General features: G+C 39.4%; 1 protein-coding gene across 3 annotated transcripts in view; it reads right to left on the reverse strand.

Moving 5' to 3' along the window:
- LOC147144593 (rap1 GTPase-activating protein 2-like) overlaps window positions 1-18,263 on the reverse strand; it is a 34,201-nt gene extending 15,938 nt beyond the window's left edge. For 2 of the 3 annotated variants that reach the window (XR_015087446.1, XM_086035587.1), the window contains exons 1-2: window positions 17,629-18,263; window positions 4,938-5,022 (exon numbers count right to left, since the gene is read on the reverse strand). Coding sequence is in view for 2 of the 3 variants with exons in the window: in XM_086035587.1 (XP_085891713.1) it covers window positions 4,938-5,022; window positions 17,629-17,756 (213 nt within the window). In the remaining variant the exon portion in view is untranslated. The remainder of the gene's footprint in view (window positions 1-4,937; window positions 5,023-17,628) is intronic. The other variant, XM_086035586.1, reaches the window with a different exon arrangement.
- Window positions 18,264-19,851: the final 1,588 nt, after the last annotated feature.

Here is a 19,851-nt window from a genome sequence, read left to right on the forward strand (position 1 = left end):
GAAAACTCATAAATCTACCTCCCACCACCTTCAAGCAGCACATACTCCTGCCAGCCTTATCACAGGGTTAATATTAACAGGACACACGGGATTGAGATTGGAGTCAGTACGGAAAACTAAATAAAAAAGATAACTAGTCAAATTGTGATAAAGCTTTTAATCACAACATGGTGCTCAGGCATAGTTGACCTCAAATGCTATCATCCTGGGTCCAAACCCATTTGTGCCTTCTGTTAAATTCCCTCACGAGATAGATAAAGAACATTTATGAATTGAATTTGGTTTGTTTATGGTTGTGTACTGTATGAGTGCAATTTTTAATCCGTTGATTTCATACCTCTCCCAAGGTTAAAGCGTGAGGTAAAACAAGAACACCAACAATACTGTATTTTGAGTTTGTCTTACGAGATGCAATGAACAGCCTCTCTTGTAACACCACACACAAAAGACATCTCTTTAATCAAAGGGCAAGTTTACTTTGTTTGTACATCAGAATACTTTCTTGTAGAGTTACATAAATTGTGAAGATGAGACAGGAAGTTACCACTTAAATTCTGGGGCTAAAGAAATTGTTCCTTTGTGAGTGAACCAAAATTGGGGATCTGGGCGGCGAGCATTCATCTAGCTGGATCCTCCCGCCCAGTGAAAGGGGAAGTCAACCCCACAAAATTATTTGCAATATGTTCTCTGTGCCTTCACTACTCTAAACATGGCATTCTGATTAATATTGCGTTTGTGGAATATGAGTTAACCAGTTTTTACCACTGTTTTTGGAGATGAGCCATGATTGGTCGTTAGCAAAGAAAGCCCTGAGCAACTGTGATGTTATTTTCAGTCGACAGCAAGTGGCAAAATGGCCGCCCTCTGAGATGGACAAAAACGGTTGGATTTGACTGCTTAACTCATATTCCGCAAATGCAATATTAATCAGAATGCCATGTTTCGACTAGTGGGCCTGCATAGAACATATTCTTGCAAAGAAGATTTTTGGGTTGATTTAAGTCTTCCCTTCCATTTACAGGCCTTGTTGTCAGCTGCCCTCTGGGTGGAGCAACCCTAAAATGGGTGTATTCCCTGTGAAATATGGTCTGTAGTGTACTTTACCAAGTCCACAGCACTGTAAGGTGACACATCATATTGCACTTTACAGTATTCTATGTACTCCACCACACATAAGTTACTCCCACAAAGCCATCAAAGATAGTAGAGAGACTGAAAGAGTCAGCTATTACTAGGTTTTAGTAGTGTTCAAGCGTTCAATAAAGGCGTGAAACAAAACAGCTTGTTTACAACTACTGGCTTATCTAACCCGAACCCATCATTTGAAGCCATCCTCAGCTGTCTGTGAATCATGCCTCTTTGGTGTTTCCACGTTCATTCTAAGCGCATAAAAAAAAAAGGCTATTGGGAGAGTTCTGAATTTTCACGATAAAAGGTTGTGGCTTTACACATGTTCATCCACTCCACAACATTTCAAATGAATGAACCAAGTCCAATGGATTTGTCATTCATTTCTATTGCTTCCAGTTTCCACCCATATTAATGTTTTTATTATTTAACCTGGCACCCTGCTGAGGCAAAAGGGAAATTTGTCCATCTGCCAGCTTGGATGATTTTCACTGGTTGTTGCAATTCATGTTCATGTCATGTAGAGCAATTACGGTATATCACAGAGCTGCCTATGGTCCTGCATGTCAATTCAGCTCAGCTTCATTTATAGAGCACAGCAAAAGTGGAGCAGTTTTAGTTCGGAACCTGCTACTCCTATCATTGAAGAGATGAAAGAGATCTTAATATGAGCAATGCACATAATAGCAACATTGACAGTTCTAATAAATGCATTAAACAACATGCAAAAGTGATAATACCATAATCAATATTATCACAGTAAACCCCCACGGCAAATCACCTACTTAAAATTTGGCGAAAAATACAACTTCATTATTCACACCTACAGTATATGCATATGTTTTTGTTATTTTTGGATGCCCTAAGACAGACCTCTCACCTTCTCCTGCACAGTGGTGGGAAGAGGGCCAAGCCCTGCCCAAATATGTAATGCAAGGTAGGGGTAGGCAACTTTGTTTGACCACTGGGCAAATTTTCACCTAGGAATTCCATTTTGGGCTGATATTACATTTTCATCAGGAAAACCCCCAAATCATCTGTTATTATCAGTAGGAATGTAACAATATCAAAAGCTCACGGTTTCATTTTATGGCAGTATTGCCGTCACAGTATATTAATTGCGATATCATGGTATTGCAGTAAGCCTCACTGTTTTGCAAGGTCCACGGTACATGGCCTGTGCATTTTCTCTGAGCTTTTGTCTGTAAATCTGTAAATTATCCTTTGCCTCAGTCCAAAAAAGTCAGAAACACTGTTATACAAAAAAACAAGTAACAATAAATAAACTATTCAACTAACATTGTTAGTTTATTTTTCTGTACTTCCTGATATGCTTTAATTTGGAGGTTCTAGGCAAGGGCTGAAAGTCACACGAAGCACAGGTCCAACAAGGACCACTGTCCCCGGCCAGACGATGACACATTACAGCCACAAGTATACTGGTGTGAGTGACCCGTCTCACCGATGGCCGCATCGTCACTTGGGTTATGCAGCCAATACAAAACGCTTACAAGTGACATGGCATAGAAAATTACATATTGAGCAGAACTGCTCATTATTTTACAAACAAGACCACAACAATAGCAAGGCACCTTTCATCAACATCATTTGCCGGCCAGATATAATTGGCGGCAGGCTAACTTTGGCCTGCGGGCCGTATGTTGCCAACCCCTGTTCTAAGGCGTCATGTTAGCGGAGGAGTAGCTAACGTTGGTACCAGCTAATAGCAGGCCAGCTTGACAGGAAAACAGCAGCGTGATGGAAAATTCCAATTGAGGTCCGACGGGGAGGCGAGTAGGAATGACACTGTTGTTTTCCCCCCAGAAGCATTAGTCTTTCTTCATCTTCCTGCATCCAAAGCAATTCTATTCTATTTGCACCTTCACAAAGGCTTGTTCGAAAATACCACATCCAAATATAGCATCATCTTTGCATTACCGGGTGTTATAACCATTGACTAGCCACAGAAACCAAGCACTCTGGCTGATCTCATCCATGTGTCTCCGGTGTAGTAGCATGCCAGACTCACAACCACTGATACCTGAGCAAGAACCCCAACTGTGTTAATGTGATACTTCACTCAAAGAGACTGCTTTGAAAGAGTCCCAAGTTAATCAAGTATAAATATGGCAATGCATGTAGGGCAACATTTTGTTTTCGTTGTTTGTATATCTGTGATCCACCTTGTTAAATATTTCACATACCAATCAAGTAACACAAGGGTGAACCCCCGAAAAAAAAAAAGAAGAAAGAAAGAGACGACCTTAATCCCTTTGAGTTCTTTCCAATAATTGAGTACCTGGTTTCTCTGAGTCCAAATGGCGGCTAACCTCAAAGACAGCAGCTGCTAAAACAGGTCATGTACATCCCTGCAGCATCATTTGTTTGGCTCCATCTCGCACAAAGTCGCGTTCTCTTGCCCATGTTTAATGCCTGTCTAATCTTATAAAGTATGTCTTTAACAGGAAAGTCCAGTCTGGCAGTTGACTAAGTGCTTTCCAAAGCATAAAACAGGTTGTACCGGTGTGCATCTTTCTTCATAAAATACATGCAGGTGAGATGAGCACACAGTGTTGTTTAGCTTAGTTTTTCCCTTAGCATCTAATCTGTGAACATACATGTAAACAACTGTCAGGCACTATGGTAGCACTGGGAATAAGTGGATTTAATAACTAACTACACGCTGCATTTTATAGATACTGAAATCAAAACAACATTTGACATTTTTCTTGACAACACCATTAAATCAGCCATTTATTTACAGGTTTGTGGTCAGGTCACTGCTTTTATTTTTGCGGGTTGGATCGGGTAATGCCTCAAATGGGTCACATGTGGGTTGCAGGACGTGTCTGTATTTATTGTATGTGTAAACTCTCCATATTTCAGTGAATTTCAATTTATTCACATGTCAAATATCACAGTTTCGCATTAACCACCATGAAGGCAGTTCACTAAGTCAGTCTTTTGTGTTTGATGCCATGAGAACAAATCATTCTTCACTTCTGCTCCTCCTTTCCACACTATCAGAAATTACAGCTTTGTTCAAGGTGACATGGTCTCAAGCCAAAGATGGATTTCTGTGGATACTGTTTCTTTATGTATTGCTCTGCAAATCTGCCTTAAAAAATCTAATGGGAATATTGTGACAAAGAAAATTCATTAAATGATAAATAAAACATCACACTCAAAACAATTTATACCTTCCTATGTTTGAATTGGCTTGTGGTCCCCCCCCCCGAAATACTGAGTCACGCACAAATGGAACTTCACATGTACCACTGTCACAATCCCATCGGCCAAAACAATAAATGATTAATCCTTCTCATATGGGTGAATTGATTGCAACGGATCTTTTCCCAACATGTTTTAGCACGAAAAAAAGGTATCAGTCACAAAAAGAACTGTAATAGGCAGACATGAGTGTTCTTCCACAAAAAAAATATATCACACAAAGCAACCTAAAATGCCGCATTCAGCCCCCATACACAGTTTTGATGGCTTATTAGTCCGTGGTTACATTAGTGTAAATTTATGAGTAGGACTGAACAAAAAATCTCACTGATGGGATTGACCATTCCTGGCCTGTAGTCATCTGAACTTCAATGTGATCATATAAGATGTGACATTTTAAGCTTTGAAAATCACAATTCATCAACATCAATGAAATTCTTGCTCCACACTGAGAAGCTGCGTCAATGGGACTAAAACACAATAGATTTTCAATATGTCTTGTGGGTTAAGATGTCAACGGGAAAGCAAAGACTTTGATTTTGAGCTAAAATGTGTGTGACTGTGTGCACGCATCCTACCTTCATGCTGGGGGGAGCGGTGCGGGGCGGTGATGGGGGACATTCTCCTAGAGGAACGTTGGAGATGTTCAACAGTTCCTGTTTCCTGCAGAGAGGTTTTAAAAAAGTCATTTTATTGATGTTTATGATAAAGTAAATGCAAATTTAGATGAAGGGTGACAGAAGGCAGCGAGTACTGTGGCCATCAAAGGATTCGAGTGTAAAGTTTATCAGATTGTCAAGGCTCAAGTCAAAATGAAAGGGTGAAGAAATAACAGAATCTGCACTTTTATCTGGATAGTGGATATACACAGAAATATGATTAATTTCGTCCATGGCCCTTGCCCCACACCTCTACAAAGTTGTTTTGTACAATTCTAACACGTTTAACCCGTTAAAGTCTAAAGCGCCTGGCTCAACTGCTCCCCAAAACCGTCGGTCGTCTTTGGAATTACCCTTGAAAACCTGAAGTTTTCCCAGAAATTTAACACCTACAAAATAATTAACATCTCAGCCCCTGTAGCAGACAGAAACATAATTCCAAATGATTTTGAGATCTTAGACATGTGGCTTGCACACAGGCCCGAGTTTATTAATCTTTACTGTTTCATTCGAAGATGTTAAAATAAAGTGTCAGTGTAAGAGAAGCACTATTTTAAAAATCAAGTGGTAATTACCATCCTCTATTTTGTTACAAAGACGTCAATATTGTCATTGTCTACAAACATACATCTTAACCATAAATCACGTTTGACTTGTTCTACTGGTTCAAAGTCCACAAGCGCATCGTCTATATCACTGCCGTTACTCATTTCAAAGCTCTCGCGATCGATGGCGTCCGGCATTATGACTCGAAAGAATTCCAGAACATCCTCTGCAGGCTCACGACACTGTCACGTGTATATTCTGATGCATTTTACTGGTTAAGAGAACAAAAATTTGATTAAAAAAAAAGAAGAAAATGACATATATGCTCTCCAGGCTTTAAGGGTAGAAAGACACAACAGTGCTCCAGGCTTTAAGGGTAGAAAGACGGTTAAACACATGCACATGACCTTTATCATTTTGGTAAAGGTCATACACATGTATTCAGAGGAAATAAATCCATTTTCCAACCAAGAAAGCAACCAAATGCTCCCGGCCAAAAAACTACAGCATATATATAATATATATATATATATATATATATATATATATATATATATATATATATATATATATACACACATACATACATACATGGGATGTTGCAATATCGCGATATTAAAATTGCCACAATGCATCGTTGTCGTCATGCCACGATATTAATAGCAGCAAATCTGTTTAAAAGCCCAAGTTGATTTCCATTCGTGCAGTTCCAGCACCCTCTGGTGGTTAGTTATTAGTGCAGTTTAATTTGATGCCACCTACGTTTAAGACCCACGCTAATCGCCAGTAGCAGTCCATGACTGGTCAAGCCTATTTCTTTGTGAATGCTGTAATGTACAAAAACAGAATATCGTGGTTTTTTTTTTAATATGAGCAATTTGTTTTACAATATCGTGAGCTTTTACACAGTATTGTGAGCTTTTATACAGTATCGCACTATGTTTATTCCATTTCCAAGAAGCGTCTTTTGTAATTTGTATTCATGTGGGTAACTGAAAACATTGTAATACACATGGCAGGCCATTTTCTGATGTCACCTGGTTAATTCACACCAATTGCTTGTCTTTCCCAAGTCTTATCCATAGGTGTATTTTTAATACCCTTTGTTTGCATGTACTTGTATGTTGGTTACAAATTTGCCATATCTAACGGTGTGGCTCCATTCGATGTAGAAACTGTGTAGTAAATGTGCACTTTGCTATACAAGCGTCTTTAAACCCATTTTATTGAGTTACGCCAACATAAATGCAGCACAGTATTGTTTTGTTGTAAAGCACACACATACACACACACACAAAACACTTGAGACACGTGTGGCCATTTACAAATGTAAATTTCATTCATCAAATTTCTGAAGATTTGAATAGAAAAACTCCAAAATGTAAAAAAAAAAAAAAAAAAAAAAAAAAAAAAGAAAACAAACCGACCAGAACCAGTCAGAAAATTGTTGGAGGGCGGTGACTACCATGTTGTGCATCTTCAGTGGTTCAGTGTTGGCTCTGTAAAGTGTGAGTGCTAACACTGAGGAATTGAATAATCACATTTAAGGTCAACGTGTGAATTGAAGGAAACCAGGAAGTCTACATGAAATATTCATTCACCCACTTTCTTTTTAGTAGTTTAGGTCATAGCCTACCATAGCTCTGTTTGCCCCCCTGACAAAAATGCGTGACTTCATTTCACCCTTTGTCCCTTTCTTGATTTAGAAATAGTGCAGGACATTCAATAAATTTACACCAACTACTTTAGGTATATAAAAAAATTCTACCTTTCCAAATATAATAATGTTGAACTGTGAACAACACTGTTTGAGAGGTATTAACTTACTGGTATTGTGGTGAGTACACTGTTTAGTTTTACATTGTACTTATTTGTAGCGCCACTGTGTGTGTCATTTCTGTGAAATGTTCTATGTTCACACTATTGGTCAATTCTTATAACTTTGCCCATGTGTGTCATGTATCTGATTTGTTTTCATGCAATGTGAACTGTAAATTTTGTATATTTTTTTTAATTTTATATTTTACCTGGGCCGCGACCCTTGTGAGGAGAAGCGGTACAGATAATGGATGGATGGATGGATGGATGGATGGATTTTACCTGGGTTTATATTTGACCTTTTGTATGTGGATATAAATCGTATATGTATCCGATGCGTCTCCAGTATGGATGTTCAGGTTGCGACCTATACGTCATTAAAAGCCAAATATGCGCTCTGCGTGGGTGAGGGAGAGCGTTTGGGAAACAACCCATAATAGCGTGCACACACTGTAACACCTGTACTGTTCCTTGCTTGTGCCTGCAATGTGATTAAAGCTGCTAAACCATATTTTCACTCTATTGTTAGTTTTGATCCCATCCCGGGGACCAACGTGGCACACTTCAATTGAATCGATCGCCTTAACATTCCATCCTTAGCCTCTCATCCCCAACAATAATGTTTATAAAAGTGATTGTCATTTGTAGAGGTCTTCAGATTTACTTTCTCAGATTCGGGGGTATTTCTATTACTTTCCCCCTCTTTGTGCCATTTTTTGGACTAAGATGATCAGGAGATGGATACACACTGACAATGTGGGGTTGAAGTAGGAGCAAATTTAGTTAATTTAAGGACATGGACTCAGAGTGTGAACCGTGACCATGAAGTTTATCCTTTGGGCTTTAGCCATGCTTCTGTTTCAATTTGGGCCTAATATCTCTTATGAAGCTTGATAAGAAGCCTGATCCTCATACTGACTGGCCAATTATGCGACTGGTAGTTTTTCTAATGAGTTAATAAAAGCATAAGAGAAGGAAATGGAAAGAGACAAAGGCTGTTGCCAGACTGCGTGTGTGTGCGTATATGCATGTGGGGGGGTGTTTGTGTATGTATCTGTGCGTGTATGTGTGTGTTTGCATGCGAGTGATTCATCAGATATCAGACATGACAGTTACAGCTCGATCAGCACTTTAAGAAGCTGATGCTGGCTTTTAAGGAGGGGCAGTGGCCTGTTACTCAATATAAATAATACTGTCAGACCGACTGGACAACCCTTAATGACTTAATGACATGAAATGTAGTCATTTAATAAATTTAGAACAATTTCACTGGAGAAAAATCCAAATTAATTTCATCCATCCATTTTCTATACCCCCGATCCCATTATTGGGCAATCAATTACATTTTACAAGTTAAAAAAAAAAAACAACTTGGGATTTTATTTTAAAACCATATCTCCCAAGCCTAGAAGCTACATGTACCCCTACCAAGGTACAATTTCGCCAGTGTCGTAGGTACAGAACTTGATCGTATATCTAGAACCCCCCGTGCAAATGTATGTAATTGATTGACAACTCACTACATGCCATTTATTTTTATGCATCGCAGATGAGTTAGTTACATCACATATTTTTCATTCCACTGTACATAGGCCCTATTTTCACCAAATAGTATAATTTGTTTTAGGTATGTATGGGAAGAAGAAAAACTTAATCCCACCGTCATCAGTTACATGTAGTGTTTACGGAAGTAAATATGTTCCGGCCTGTAGGGGATCATGTTTTTATCATCTCATATTTACAGAGGAGCGATGCGGGAGGAGGTAGACATATTTTGGGGAAATGAGGCAAGGCGTTTTTGATCTCCTCATTTCATGGAGACGTCTACTAAATATGACGTCACGTCATTGTCACGCGTAATAAATGAACTGCCTATGTGGCTGAATTACTTCTGTCAGCACATATGTCAACTTTATGCTTCAGTTTCAAGTGGGATTAAAATAAAGCCAATACTCCAAACAACTTGGCAGATACATGGACAATTGTCAATCTCCCTGCCGAGCAGTGTCGCCCACCTGTACATATTGAACTTTTGATGAAGTATAGGTCACATATGTGATGTGTTCGTTCATACTGCGGTCACATTGCAAAACATCTGATATATATCTAGGCTAGTACCACATATGAAAGCAACCCAGGTCAGAATTGAAAAATATCAGAATGGAGCTGTTCAGACTGCCGTACAAAAAAAAAAAAAAAAAAAAAATCTGATATAGATCACATTTGTCTGCAGTCTGAATGTAGCCTTAGTCTGCGTGTTTAGTCCACCTTCTTTCTTTGCCTGGTGAGATGTTCCATAATGGTATAGCAAAGGGATTGGGTCATGTTGTAAGCATTCTGGCAACAAGTGAATAAATAAATTACAATTAACGTGACTAGTCATCACTTCATAATCACCTGTTGATTCTTAACACTTTCACATTCCAGAATATAGTTCAAGCAATTAAGGAAAGTATTAGACTCAAGCCACAAAGTACAAGTCTCGCCATCCCAAGCACACATGTACGGTCCCAGCCAAGGAAACTGTGTGTCATTATTTTTCACCCGTAGCAACCAGGTTGGTTTAGCGACAAAATATTTGCCTTACGTCTTCCCAAACTGCTGCAAAAAGAAATGGTAGGGACCAGAATAGAAGAACAGAATACACTACTGCTAGGTAGGGTAAGTGAGGGAGCTCCTCTGCAAAATAAGTAACAGAAGCCATTTGGCAGAACCTTTTCAATGTCATATAAAGGTTAATGTCGTACACCACCTCTAGCCCCATGTAAGTATCAGCTCACCCGCAACCCTAATAAGAACAAATGATATGGAAAATAGATGGATGAAAAGGAAATACGATATGATAGGACTTTTCATTTGAACTTGTAGCCTAGTCTCATGGAAGAATAGAACTGACTGAAGGGACACCTTAAACCTGAACAAAAGTGAGTCTCAAGAAAAGATTTAAAAGCAGTCACTGAGTTCGGCTGCCTGAGATCTCCCAGGAGGGAACGCCAAAGCCTGGGGAGCCCCACAGCAACTATTCTGGCTGCTTTAATGACGAGGTTGGCCCCAGGAACTTTTTGTAGAGTCCCATCAGACCTCAACACAGACTCAAAGGGCGTAAACAGGTCACAGATACATATACTGTGGCGGAAGCTTGACCATTCGAGGCTTTAAATCTCAAGATTGTAAACACAGTATTATTATTTCTAAAACACAATAACTGGCATGGCTGACATCGAGTGTGAGTATACACTTAATCTAAATACTTTGTTAGATTATTATTGTTTTTTTTTTTTTTTTTTTTTCTTAAATCTTGTATCCTTGACTGAATGCCCAGGGTGCGTTGTCTTTCAAATTTTCACTTGAGCGCCGATAAAACCAATCAAATTCTGCTCATTTTCAGTGAGCTTTCTTTTTGCACTATTTCGCTCTGTATGACTTACCAAGTACAAAAAAATCTGTCAGTGGACATTGAATGCTTCTCTTCACAAATCACCCCACTACTTCAGACTTGCTGATAAGCACATTTGAGCAAAAAAGGTCCTGCAAAAAGGGAGAGAGCGCTATTGAGAGAGAAGGAGAGGCACCGAGTGAATGGACATCAGACAGATCGCTGAAAGAGAGCAAGCTATGGAGAGTGAATAAATGAATCTGGAGACTAAAAATAGAGCTTTCAATCCCCTGACCAGGGTTGTCTTGGAGGGCGGGGGGGGGGGGGGGGTCCTCTGGACACTTGTTATAGACAATGGTATCCCATCCATTACACCCTGAGACAAAGCTGACTGTTGTTAACAAACACACGTCAACAATTATGTCTTTTTTTTTTTTTTTTACAGCAAAGGGAGTGTTGGTTTAAGTGAAATTGAATACATACAGTATATTCATGTTTCTGTCACCATACTTGGATACCCAGTAACTCCTCCTTACAAATGTGGTAAGACACATAAAAGGGCATGAGCAGTTTAAAGAAAATAATTGAGCATTGGAAGAGGAAAAATCGAGTGACAGTGGGATGGAAATACCAGTGAGTCAGTTAAGAAAGAACAAAAAAAAAAACTGCAGGAGCAGAATACGGGACAAGGGAAAAAGAGTGTTAAGTTGGCCAAGAAAGGCAGACTCAAACATTACCTACACTTTATCCTGTTTTTCCCCTCATTGCAATTATGTATTTAAATGTTATATTTGGAATCATATAATAAAAGATATAAATGTGAATGCAGCTGTAAGAAAACATGTTGGTGACATTCGTTTTTAAATAATTGATGTTGAATCGATCAGACTGAAATATTTGCTGCTTTTCAATGATCTGTAACCGGGGCAAGAACATGAATGTGATGCAGGTGGAAGACTGTGTAACTTACTGTCGAGATCTATCCACCCCTCTGTTAGGCTTTTGCCTGACTGGAGAGTTTTTAACAGAGGGTGTGCATTCTGTATGACCGACGGACCGGTCCGTCTATCCGTCTATGACGGACGCTCCGTTTTGCTGACGTTAGACGTTAGACGGGAAACTTTAAAAGAAATAGACGGACTAACCTTTGTACCTTTGGCAACAGTGTGACACGGGATTCTGCTTAAGGTAAGCAAAACTATACCATTTTAATCAAATCGGTACAGATAATGGATGGATGGATTTTTCATCTGTTGGACCTTTTTTGGGGGGCGATTGACGATAGACGGACTGGCGGACTTTTGATTTTTACTGACGGAAGCGGGGTTAAAATAACATGAGGGACTGACCGACAGAAGATTAATTTGGTCCACCTTGAAAAAAAAAGACGGATGACGGACGGGTACCCAGACTGCTGATGGACGAATGATTGACTGGCAAACTTTAGTAAAATGTTCACCTCTGTTTTTTAAATGGTTCTTAAACTGTTGTTTATTACTGCGACAGTTTCTTTATAGAATTAAATTCTGAATGCAACATTATGTTCACCAATTCTTCTATATTTGTGTCTAAATATGTAAAAATCTCTTGACATTTGAACATCTCCGTGACAAGGGATGGAATTAGCTTGCAATGTTCTGTTTGATGGAATATGTTTGAAATCTCTTTCAAAGTTCTGCAACTGTCAAGAAACTTGCTTAAATGGAATGAGCCTTTCTTTCCTGATGGGAAATATATCTTGTGTTGCTAGGTTTTAACAAGACAAGAACAAATATATCATACGGCAGGGACAAGCAAACAAAAGGAACCAGACAAGCATAACACATTGATATCTCAAACACAAAGAAAATGCTACCACATTGAGATCAAATCAGGACTGGTTGTCTTTAGAGCTACAGTGTGTTTATGTGTTGATCTAATAATTGGGTTTATTATTCTGATGGTTTGCAGGCTAGTAGTACTTCACAGCATCATTTCACAAGAGCCGTTTTACATTTTGCCACCGTAAAGGGAGGGGAAAGTGAAAGTGTTAAATATTTCTGTTTTATAATATTATAAAAGTATTATTATAACATAAGTGATTCCAATTATATACATTTATAGTTTTTTCATTCTTTTATTTAGTTTCTTATTTCAAAGGTATGTTTTGGTTTAATATTATCTTTGCCAAAGGAGGGGGGCAGGGGGGGTCGTTGCTTTCACCACACACAATAACACAGTTCTTTGTAACTTTAAATGAGACTGGAAGAAACACAGATAAAAAAAGAACAGTATGCACTATGCAATATTGAATTACACTATGCACTACAGAACACTTTTCCATTCTGCTAATGTGTTTTCCTCTAAAGCCTTCCAGCAAGGAAGAGTTTTCTACGAAGTAACTTCTGAGATCCCTCAATATGGTAAATAGAAAGATATTGCAAGAAACTGGGAGAGCTCATACTTTCAGCTGGATGTGTTTCTTATACAGTATATTTTCAGGAATTAAATGAATAACTTGGTGTGACTCACACGCACGCACACAACAACTACAAAGGAAATTAAAGACAAGGAAAGGAAAAGTGTCTGAGCTGGTCCATCCGTTTGAAAGAGCACTAAAGTAGGTGATGTGTAGTTGTCACAACAATGCCACAGCTGCTATTGTTTCTACTAAAAGCCAGTATAGCATCAATAATTGCAAGCTATACTTTAGCAAGGACGTATGATGGAAAATTTGCTTTTAAGGTAAGTATACAAGTAGTTGGGTCTCTGGTGCCTGGATATGGCTGAAATAGCCAACGATGGCTTCGCACAAGGTAAGCACAGCTGCATTGAGTTTTCTGGGGTTCACAAAATGCCATTACATAACAGCGTTAGCTCCTGATAAACGGCACTGCTCAGTCAAATTGTTGGCGTGGAGGATTGCGGGGTTGTCTGTTTTGCAGTTGCGTGGCAATATGTCTACGTGCCACAAACATGCTTTCATTGTCTTGGGTTGTTTGCTTGTTTTTCACAATCTGGGCTCTGCTTCCAGAAGTAGTAGCAAGCAGCCGGACGGAGCGCACACACCCACCGGCTGGAATGCCGCCACACTCGCCTGGCGAGTTCCAAGCCCGCTGGTCGTTATTGAACAAGAGCCTGACTCGTTATTGGCCCTGAGCAGTATGTAGGGTGGGATAAGGGCATGCTCACCTACATGATGCAGCCTTGATATTGGCAAGACAAGAAAAATACTGACTAAATATGTATATAATTCTTGAGCTTTCGGGTGTTTTAATTAAAGCATGGCACAAACAAGTTCGGACACCTGGCACTGTTGTATATTGTCAATTGTTCTGCATTGCTATATCAGGGACTTTTCATGGGTTTAACTTTTTACAGTAAACAGGCAAGTACGTACTTAGTGCTGACTGTTGTACCATATTGTGCCTCAACACGACAGGCAGCATTGAGGTCTACTGGAAGATATGCAGTGTAAACTAGAGCAAGAAGAACAGGCAGAGAAGATCCCCAAGTATGGTTTAAGGACCAATAAAAAGACATTTCCACATAGCAGAGAGAATACTGTGTATGCCTGTGAGTATTATTGTAGGCTGTGCATGTATGTATTGTTGCTATGTGTGTTTTCAAGTAGAAGTTGATTGTTGATTAAGTGAGTTCTAATTAATTAGACTGCACCTTATTTTGTATCATGACAATTTAAAAAAAAAAAAAGCTTACATTTCAGTGAAACCATATTCCTAATATATCGATATAGACATATCCGGCATGAATATTGAGGATGAAACTTTGTCCATATCGTTCAGTCCTACGTCTATGACGTTTTGCTTTATATGTTAGCATTGCGCTAGCACACTTTCGTTAGACAAAATGATATGGTTTGGTTGAATATTTCGTTGTTTAAATGTACATTGTTACTGTTGTTGTTGTTTTTTTATGTGTCTGTTTTGCAGTAAACTTCTACTGGGAGTGACAAATAAACAGCTCTTATTTGGAGAACTACGTGAGCCAGAGTGAAACAGATAAATACTTTAAAAAGTATGCTAAATGTGTTTTAACATGAAATGTGTTTAAGCAATGTGGGAGTGGTAAAGCTATTTAAAAACATGTTTTGAATGGTCTCTGGTCTGGAACGTATCATCCATCCATCTATTATCAGAACCGCTTATCCTCAAGAATTGCGGCAATGCATAACAATAATATGTCACCTTTAGAAACGAAGTGTTTTTCTTTGCACACCTTCCACATTGAGTGCTGCTATTGTTGTTCATGTAATGATGAGGCACTTCCGGTTTTGAGCTGGCCAGCCTCTCACTTCGGAAAAATAGTTACTTTGTCAAAAATACGAAAGAAATTATTTTTTTCATGCTTTATTTTTTGTACAATGTTCAATTAATTTACCTACATTTCATTTGGCATTTTCTAAAATTACTTCACTCTAGGTCTTTAAGGTCTAATTATTTTCTGTAAAAACAACAACAGATATGTGATCACCAAAACGCAAGTACCTTTTTGAACCAGCAATGGACATGACAATGTGCGGCTTCACTTAGAACAGGATAAAGAACTTCTACATACGTATTGTAAAGCAACAAGCTCAGACAAACATACACACACACATGCGCACCTACACACACAAATAAGAACAACAACAAGGATCTGTGGAAGACATTAATTCATCGAGATACAAGCAGCTGGCCTCATGCTGTTGGACTTAATGGAGAGCAAACACGTCACACACTCCTACCAGAACAGGGATAAAAAGGGTGAGCACACGCTTGAGACACAGAGAAGCACATTTGCATACAGAACCTATGTTTATTACACTTGTTCTGATATAATACAATCAGAATGTAATTTACTTCCGCATTCACGGTCAGGAAAAGCACAGGTCAGGAAATGCTGCCACTGACTGAGTCAGGAAGACAAATAGCGGTGATATAAAAGCCTGAAAAGGGTGCAATCATGCACACAACAACAGCAAGTTAAAACTGTCTAAAATTGCCATCCTCATGTGACACCACCACAGCAATAGAAATGACAGCTGTGCTATGTTTTATGTGACTGCTTCAGGCTATTTAAATTTTCCTGAGATCGTTTAGATGGTTGTCATTGGCTATGAAGCAGAAAAAAAACAACACAAATCAAAGGCATACACTGTGGCAAATGAATTGAGAGCAGGGGGCATCGACACACGGAGACACTGTTCTTTTGTGCTGATTTTTACATTATTTTATATTTAAGTGGAATGAAGTGGGGTTTCACTGATGTACAAAGTAGTGATGGGAAAATGAAGCTTCATAAAGCACTTGTGATATTTTTACCCCTCTAGATGGTGCTCTTGGTTTAAAGATAAATGCTATTGCAATGGAAAATTATTTATTATTTCCACTGTTTTATATATGTGCTGTCAAGCAATTAAAAATGTTAACTAATTAATGGCACAATTTTCCATAATTGATCTCAATTAGTCATATTTTTCGACTACAATTTGTTACGAAGCATGAAACCAATACTTACTTGAGCAAAATCTTGGAATTAATCAGGAAATAATAATAATAAACTAATATGGTATTTGAATTTGGCTTTGCAAAGTGCGCAAATCATTTGGATTCCTCCAATGAGGTATCGAGCAACTTTTAAAGTATAACTATGTAAAGGTTTGTTTTTGGGACAGTGAGTATCCTCTAAATTTGGCTGCAAAGTGAGCAGAGGTCGGCTGGCACAGGAATGAAATAAAACTCTGTTAACGGAGTTAATTTTTTTATGCGTTATAAATTTTAAATTAATCTCCATAGTTAATGCTGTAAACTTTGACAGCCCTAATATATATACACGCACACACGCACAACACACACCAAAAAAATCTAAATCCTCCTCCACTGTACAAGTGAGTCACCTCAAAAATTTACAACATCCTAAAACTGTTTGTTAACAGGTGGTATGTTTCCAGCAGGTGCTCTGAGGTTGTAAGCACTGCACATTAAGATAATATGTACGAAACTGTTCATTTACCGGAGCAGCTCAGTGTTTACATAGTTGTTCAAAAGGACAGCGGACGTTGGCACGCTTCATTTGGAGCTTTTATCCTAATTCAAGACCAGCTGTTACTATTGCACGGATTCATTGTGTGTAAGCTTCGGGCTAACTTGGAGCTTGTCTAGGCAACGAGCATGTGTTCACATTGCGCTAAAACTAGAGACCGCTACGTAGTCAGTATAGCATTCAACGAGTACCCACTCTAGATGCTTGAGGGTAGAGCAACAACTGTTAAGAAGCAGATATACAGTACAGGAATAGATGAGTGGGAACGCTTACCTTTATATGCTCAACAGCTCCTTTTGTTGAGCTAGTTACAACCTCTTTATTTTTCCCATGTTCCTCTTTTACAGCTTGGCTAATGTTTCTTCCCTTCACTCAATGTACTGAACTGAATGTTTGCTCTTGAAAACCACTCAGAATGGACCTTTGTTCACTCCTAACTCTGTTGCTGCTTTTCCTCTCCATCTTTTCCCCTTTTTTATTTCCACTGACCCAAATGCACTTGCGTGTGAACACACACAGACACAGACACACACGCACACACACGCCCCCTCCAACACACTACACACTGGCATACTGCAATAAAAAGAGAGCCTGTCATAAAACTGTAAATATAAATCCACTGAACCAAACAGAACACACAAAGTGGTACATGCAGGTGGCCTAACATAAATGGCAACCAATAAACTTTTCTTCACAAGAATGCTCCATGCTGGACTAGTGCGTGTGTTTGTGTGTGTGTGTGTGTTCCAGTTGTGGCACACAACCACCAGAGCCATACCGTCTCATTCACTCATCTAAACTACTTGCACAGCCGGCCAGTCTCATCAGACAATGAACTTCACCCACCCTTCACTCTCTTCTTTCTCCTTCTCCTTCTCCTTGGCTTTACGAGACTTGTGCAGGAGTCCAATCAGGATCACCGCAGCCCGAATGCCGGCTTTTTTATTGTGCAAGCGCCCTCTGGACTGTGACATGCTGGGTGCCTCCAGACTGGATTCAGGTGACGATTGCTCCAAGGTCACGCTGGCTCCAGTACTCCTGGTTGAATGGCACGGCTTGGTCGTGGCCTTTTGGGGTTCCAGTGTGAGCTGTGAAAGTCAGCACCTTAAATCTTTGAGAATCTCTTTTTCAGAGACATACGGTAAGATTTTGAGAGACAAGACAAGCTGTCTACTTTTCGTTTGAACAGCTGTCACATCCAATGCTGCTCTTTGAGGAAGCCTATTTAGGTGGTAGTAATCCCAAAAGATCCAAATTGGTACTGTTGGCCCTAGATTTCAGTCCAAGGTGAACTATCTGCATTCCCAGCTCCTGCAATGCATCAATGCGCTGATGTTCCAGAACACAATGTGCTGCTTAATGAAAGAAGGAAGAGTTTTTTTTTCAGCGGACAGCCTCACAGACTCTGTAGCATTGCATCTCTCTGCCTTCATCTGACTCCACTCCTCACCCTCGTTCGCTAACATGCTTCCCTTCCTCTCCCTCTGTCTGCTGCTGCTTTGCTCCCTACTCACTGTCCTCTAAATCCATTCCCTTTTCTCTGATTGGCTGGAGTTGGAGAAGGTACCGCCCACTTCTCCTCCCTCTTCATGGAGGACCTTCCCTCTATCTACCCCTGCACTCTTCTACCTTTTGGTTGGCAATGTCTTTGTAATCTCCCCTGTTCTGTGGAGACACATGCGGGCACGTGCACACGCAGACACACGCGCACAAATACACACTTATTTTCACGTATACCTACCATTTCAGACAACATGACATTTACAGATATGACATTTACCACATGTACTCTCACCACAGTCTGAACTTTAATCCAATGTGTGCCTGTTTGCAAGGCTGGGCATTTTACTAAAAATTTGCGGTTCGATATCACCTCCCGCCTACAGGCCGGTCCACCCTTCTGCCGTCCGTTATCCGCCATTTTGTCCGGCCGGACATATGGGAATCGCCTATAGGCCAGACCGACTATCGTTTTGATACCAGACCAACTTGAATAAACTACCACTGGCAGCCACAAATGCAATGTTAATTCACAATGCCTTGTTCCAACTTGTGGGCCTGCATAGAACATATTATTGAGAAAAACATGTTTGGGTTGACTTCCTCTTTAGAAAAAACATGAAGAGACATGATTAATTAATCTATTTTATTGAGATATACCATTTTGCGAATGCTATTCCTTTCCTCTACCGCTTCTGCTGTAGATTACTAGTGCGTGAACAAATATTTTCAATTCCACTTTTGGAACCATCCATCCATCAGAGAGCTGACAGAAACAGGAAGTCATACAGACACTAAGGAAATTAGTCCAAAAACAGCACTTTTATGAGACAAGTTTATTTATAAACGTTCCTGATCGTAATCATCTATCCATTTTCTAAAATGTCAATTTTCTGAAATACATGGCCATGGTGGGTGGGGCATGAGGGGCGTCAGTGGGGGGACTGACAGTCAGACAGACTTCTAACGGACTAACTGACAGTCTGACTAGTGGTCAGTTTGTCCCAAACAATGACGGACTGACGAATGACTGTTCAGCAAAATTTAGTAGAATACCCACCTTTGGTAATATGTAAGAATAAACTCTCTTCTCTCTCTATCTCTCTCTGTATACTGTATGTATATGTGTGTGTACATACACACACACATACATACAATTAGATTATTGCACAATAAATGAGATTTGTGCATAATGTAAAAAAAAAAATAAGAATAGAGTAAATAATAAAAATGATGGTCGTTTACCTTTTAATTGCTGCCCTCATCGCTTTTTGCCCTCTTTGGTTCATGTTCTCTCTCAGAAGTGTTTTTTTGCCTGGCGTTTTGTAAAGAACTGATTTAATAACGTGGCGACTGTCGATACATTACGTTCATATTCTTTGGCATCCCTTTTTTGTACTTTTCTATTATCTCTTGCTTTGTTTGTATGGACAAAAAAAACCAGATTTCCTCCTTTTTTTCTTTTCCTCATTTCTAATTCACGTAAAACTATCAAATTGCGTGTCTTGTGTGGAGAGCAGAAGTGACAATGAAATGTTGAAATTAGTTGAATGTCTTAAATGGTTTGCC

Source organism: Filicampus tigris, chromosome 7 (genome assembly GCF_054856515.1).
Source record: "Filicampus tigris isolate MCC_2025a chromosome 7, RoL_Ftig_1.0, whole genome shotgun sequence".
NCBI classification, from domain to species: domain Eukaryota; kingdom Metazoa; phylum Chordata; class Actinopteri; order Syngnathiformes; family Syngnathidae; genus Filicampus; species Filicampus tigris.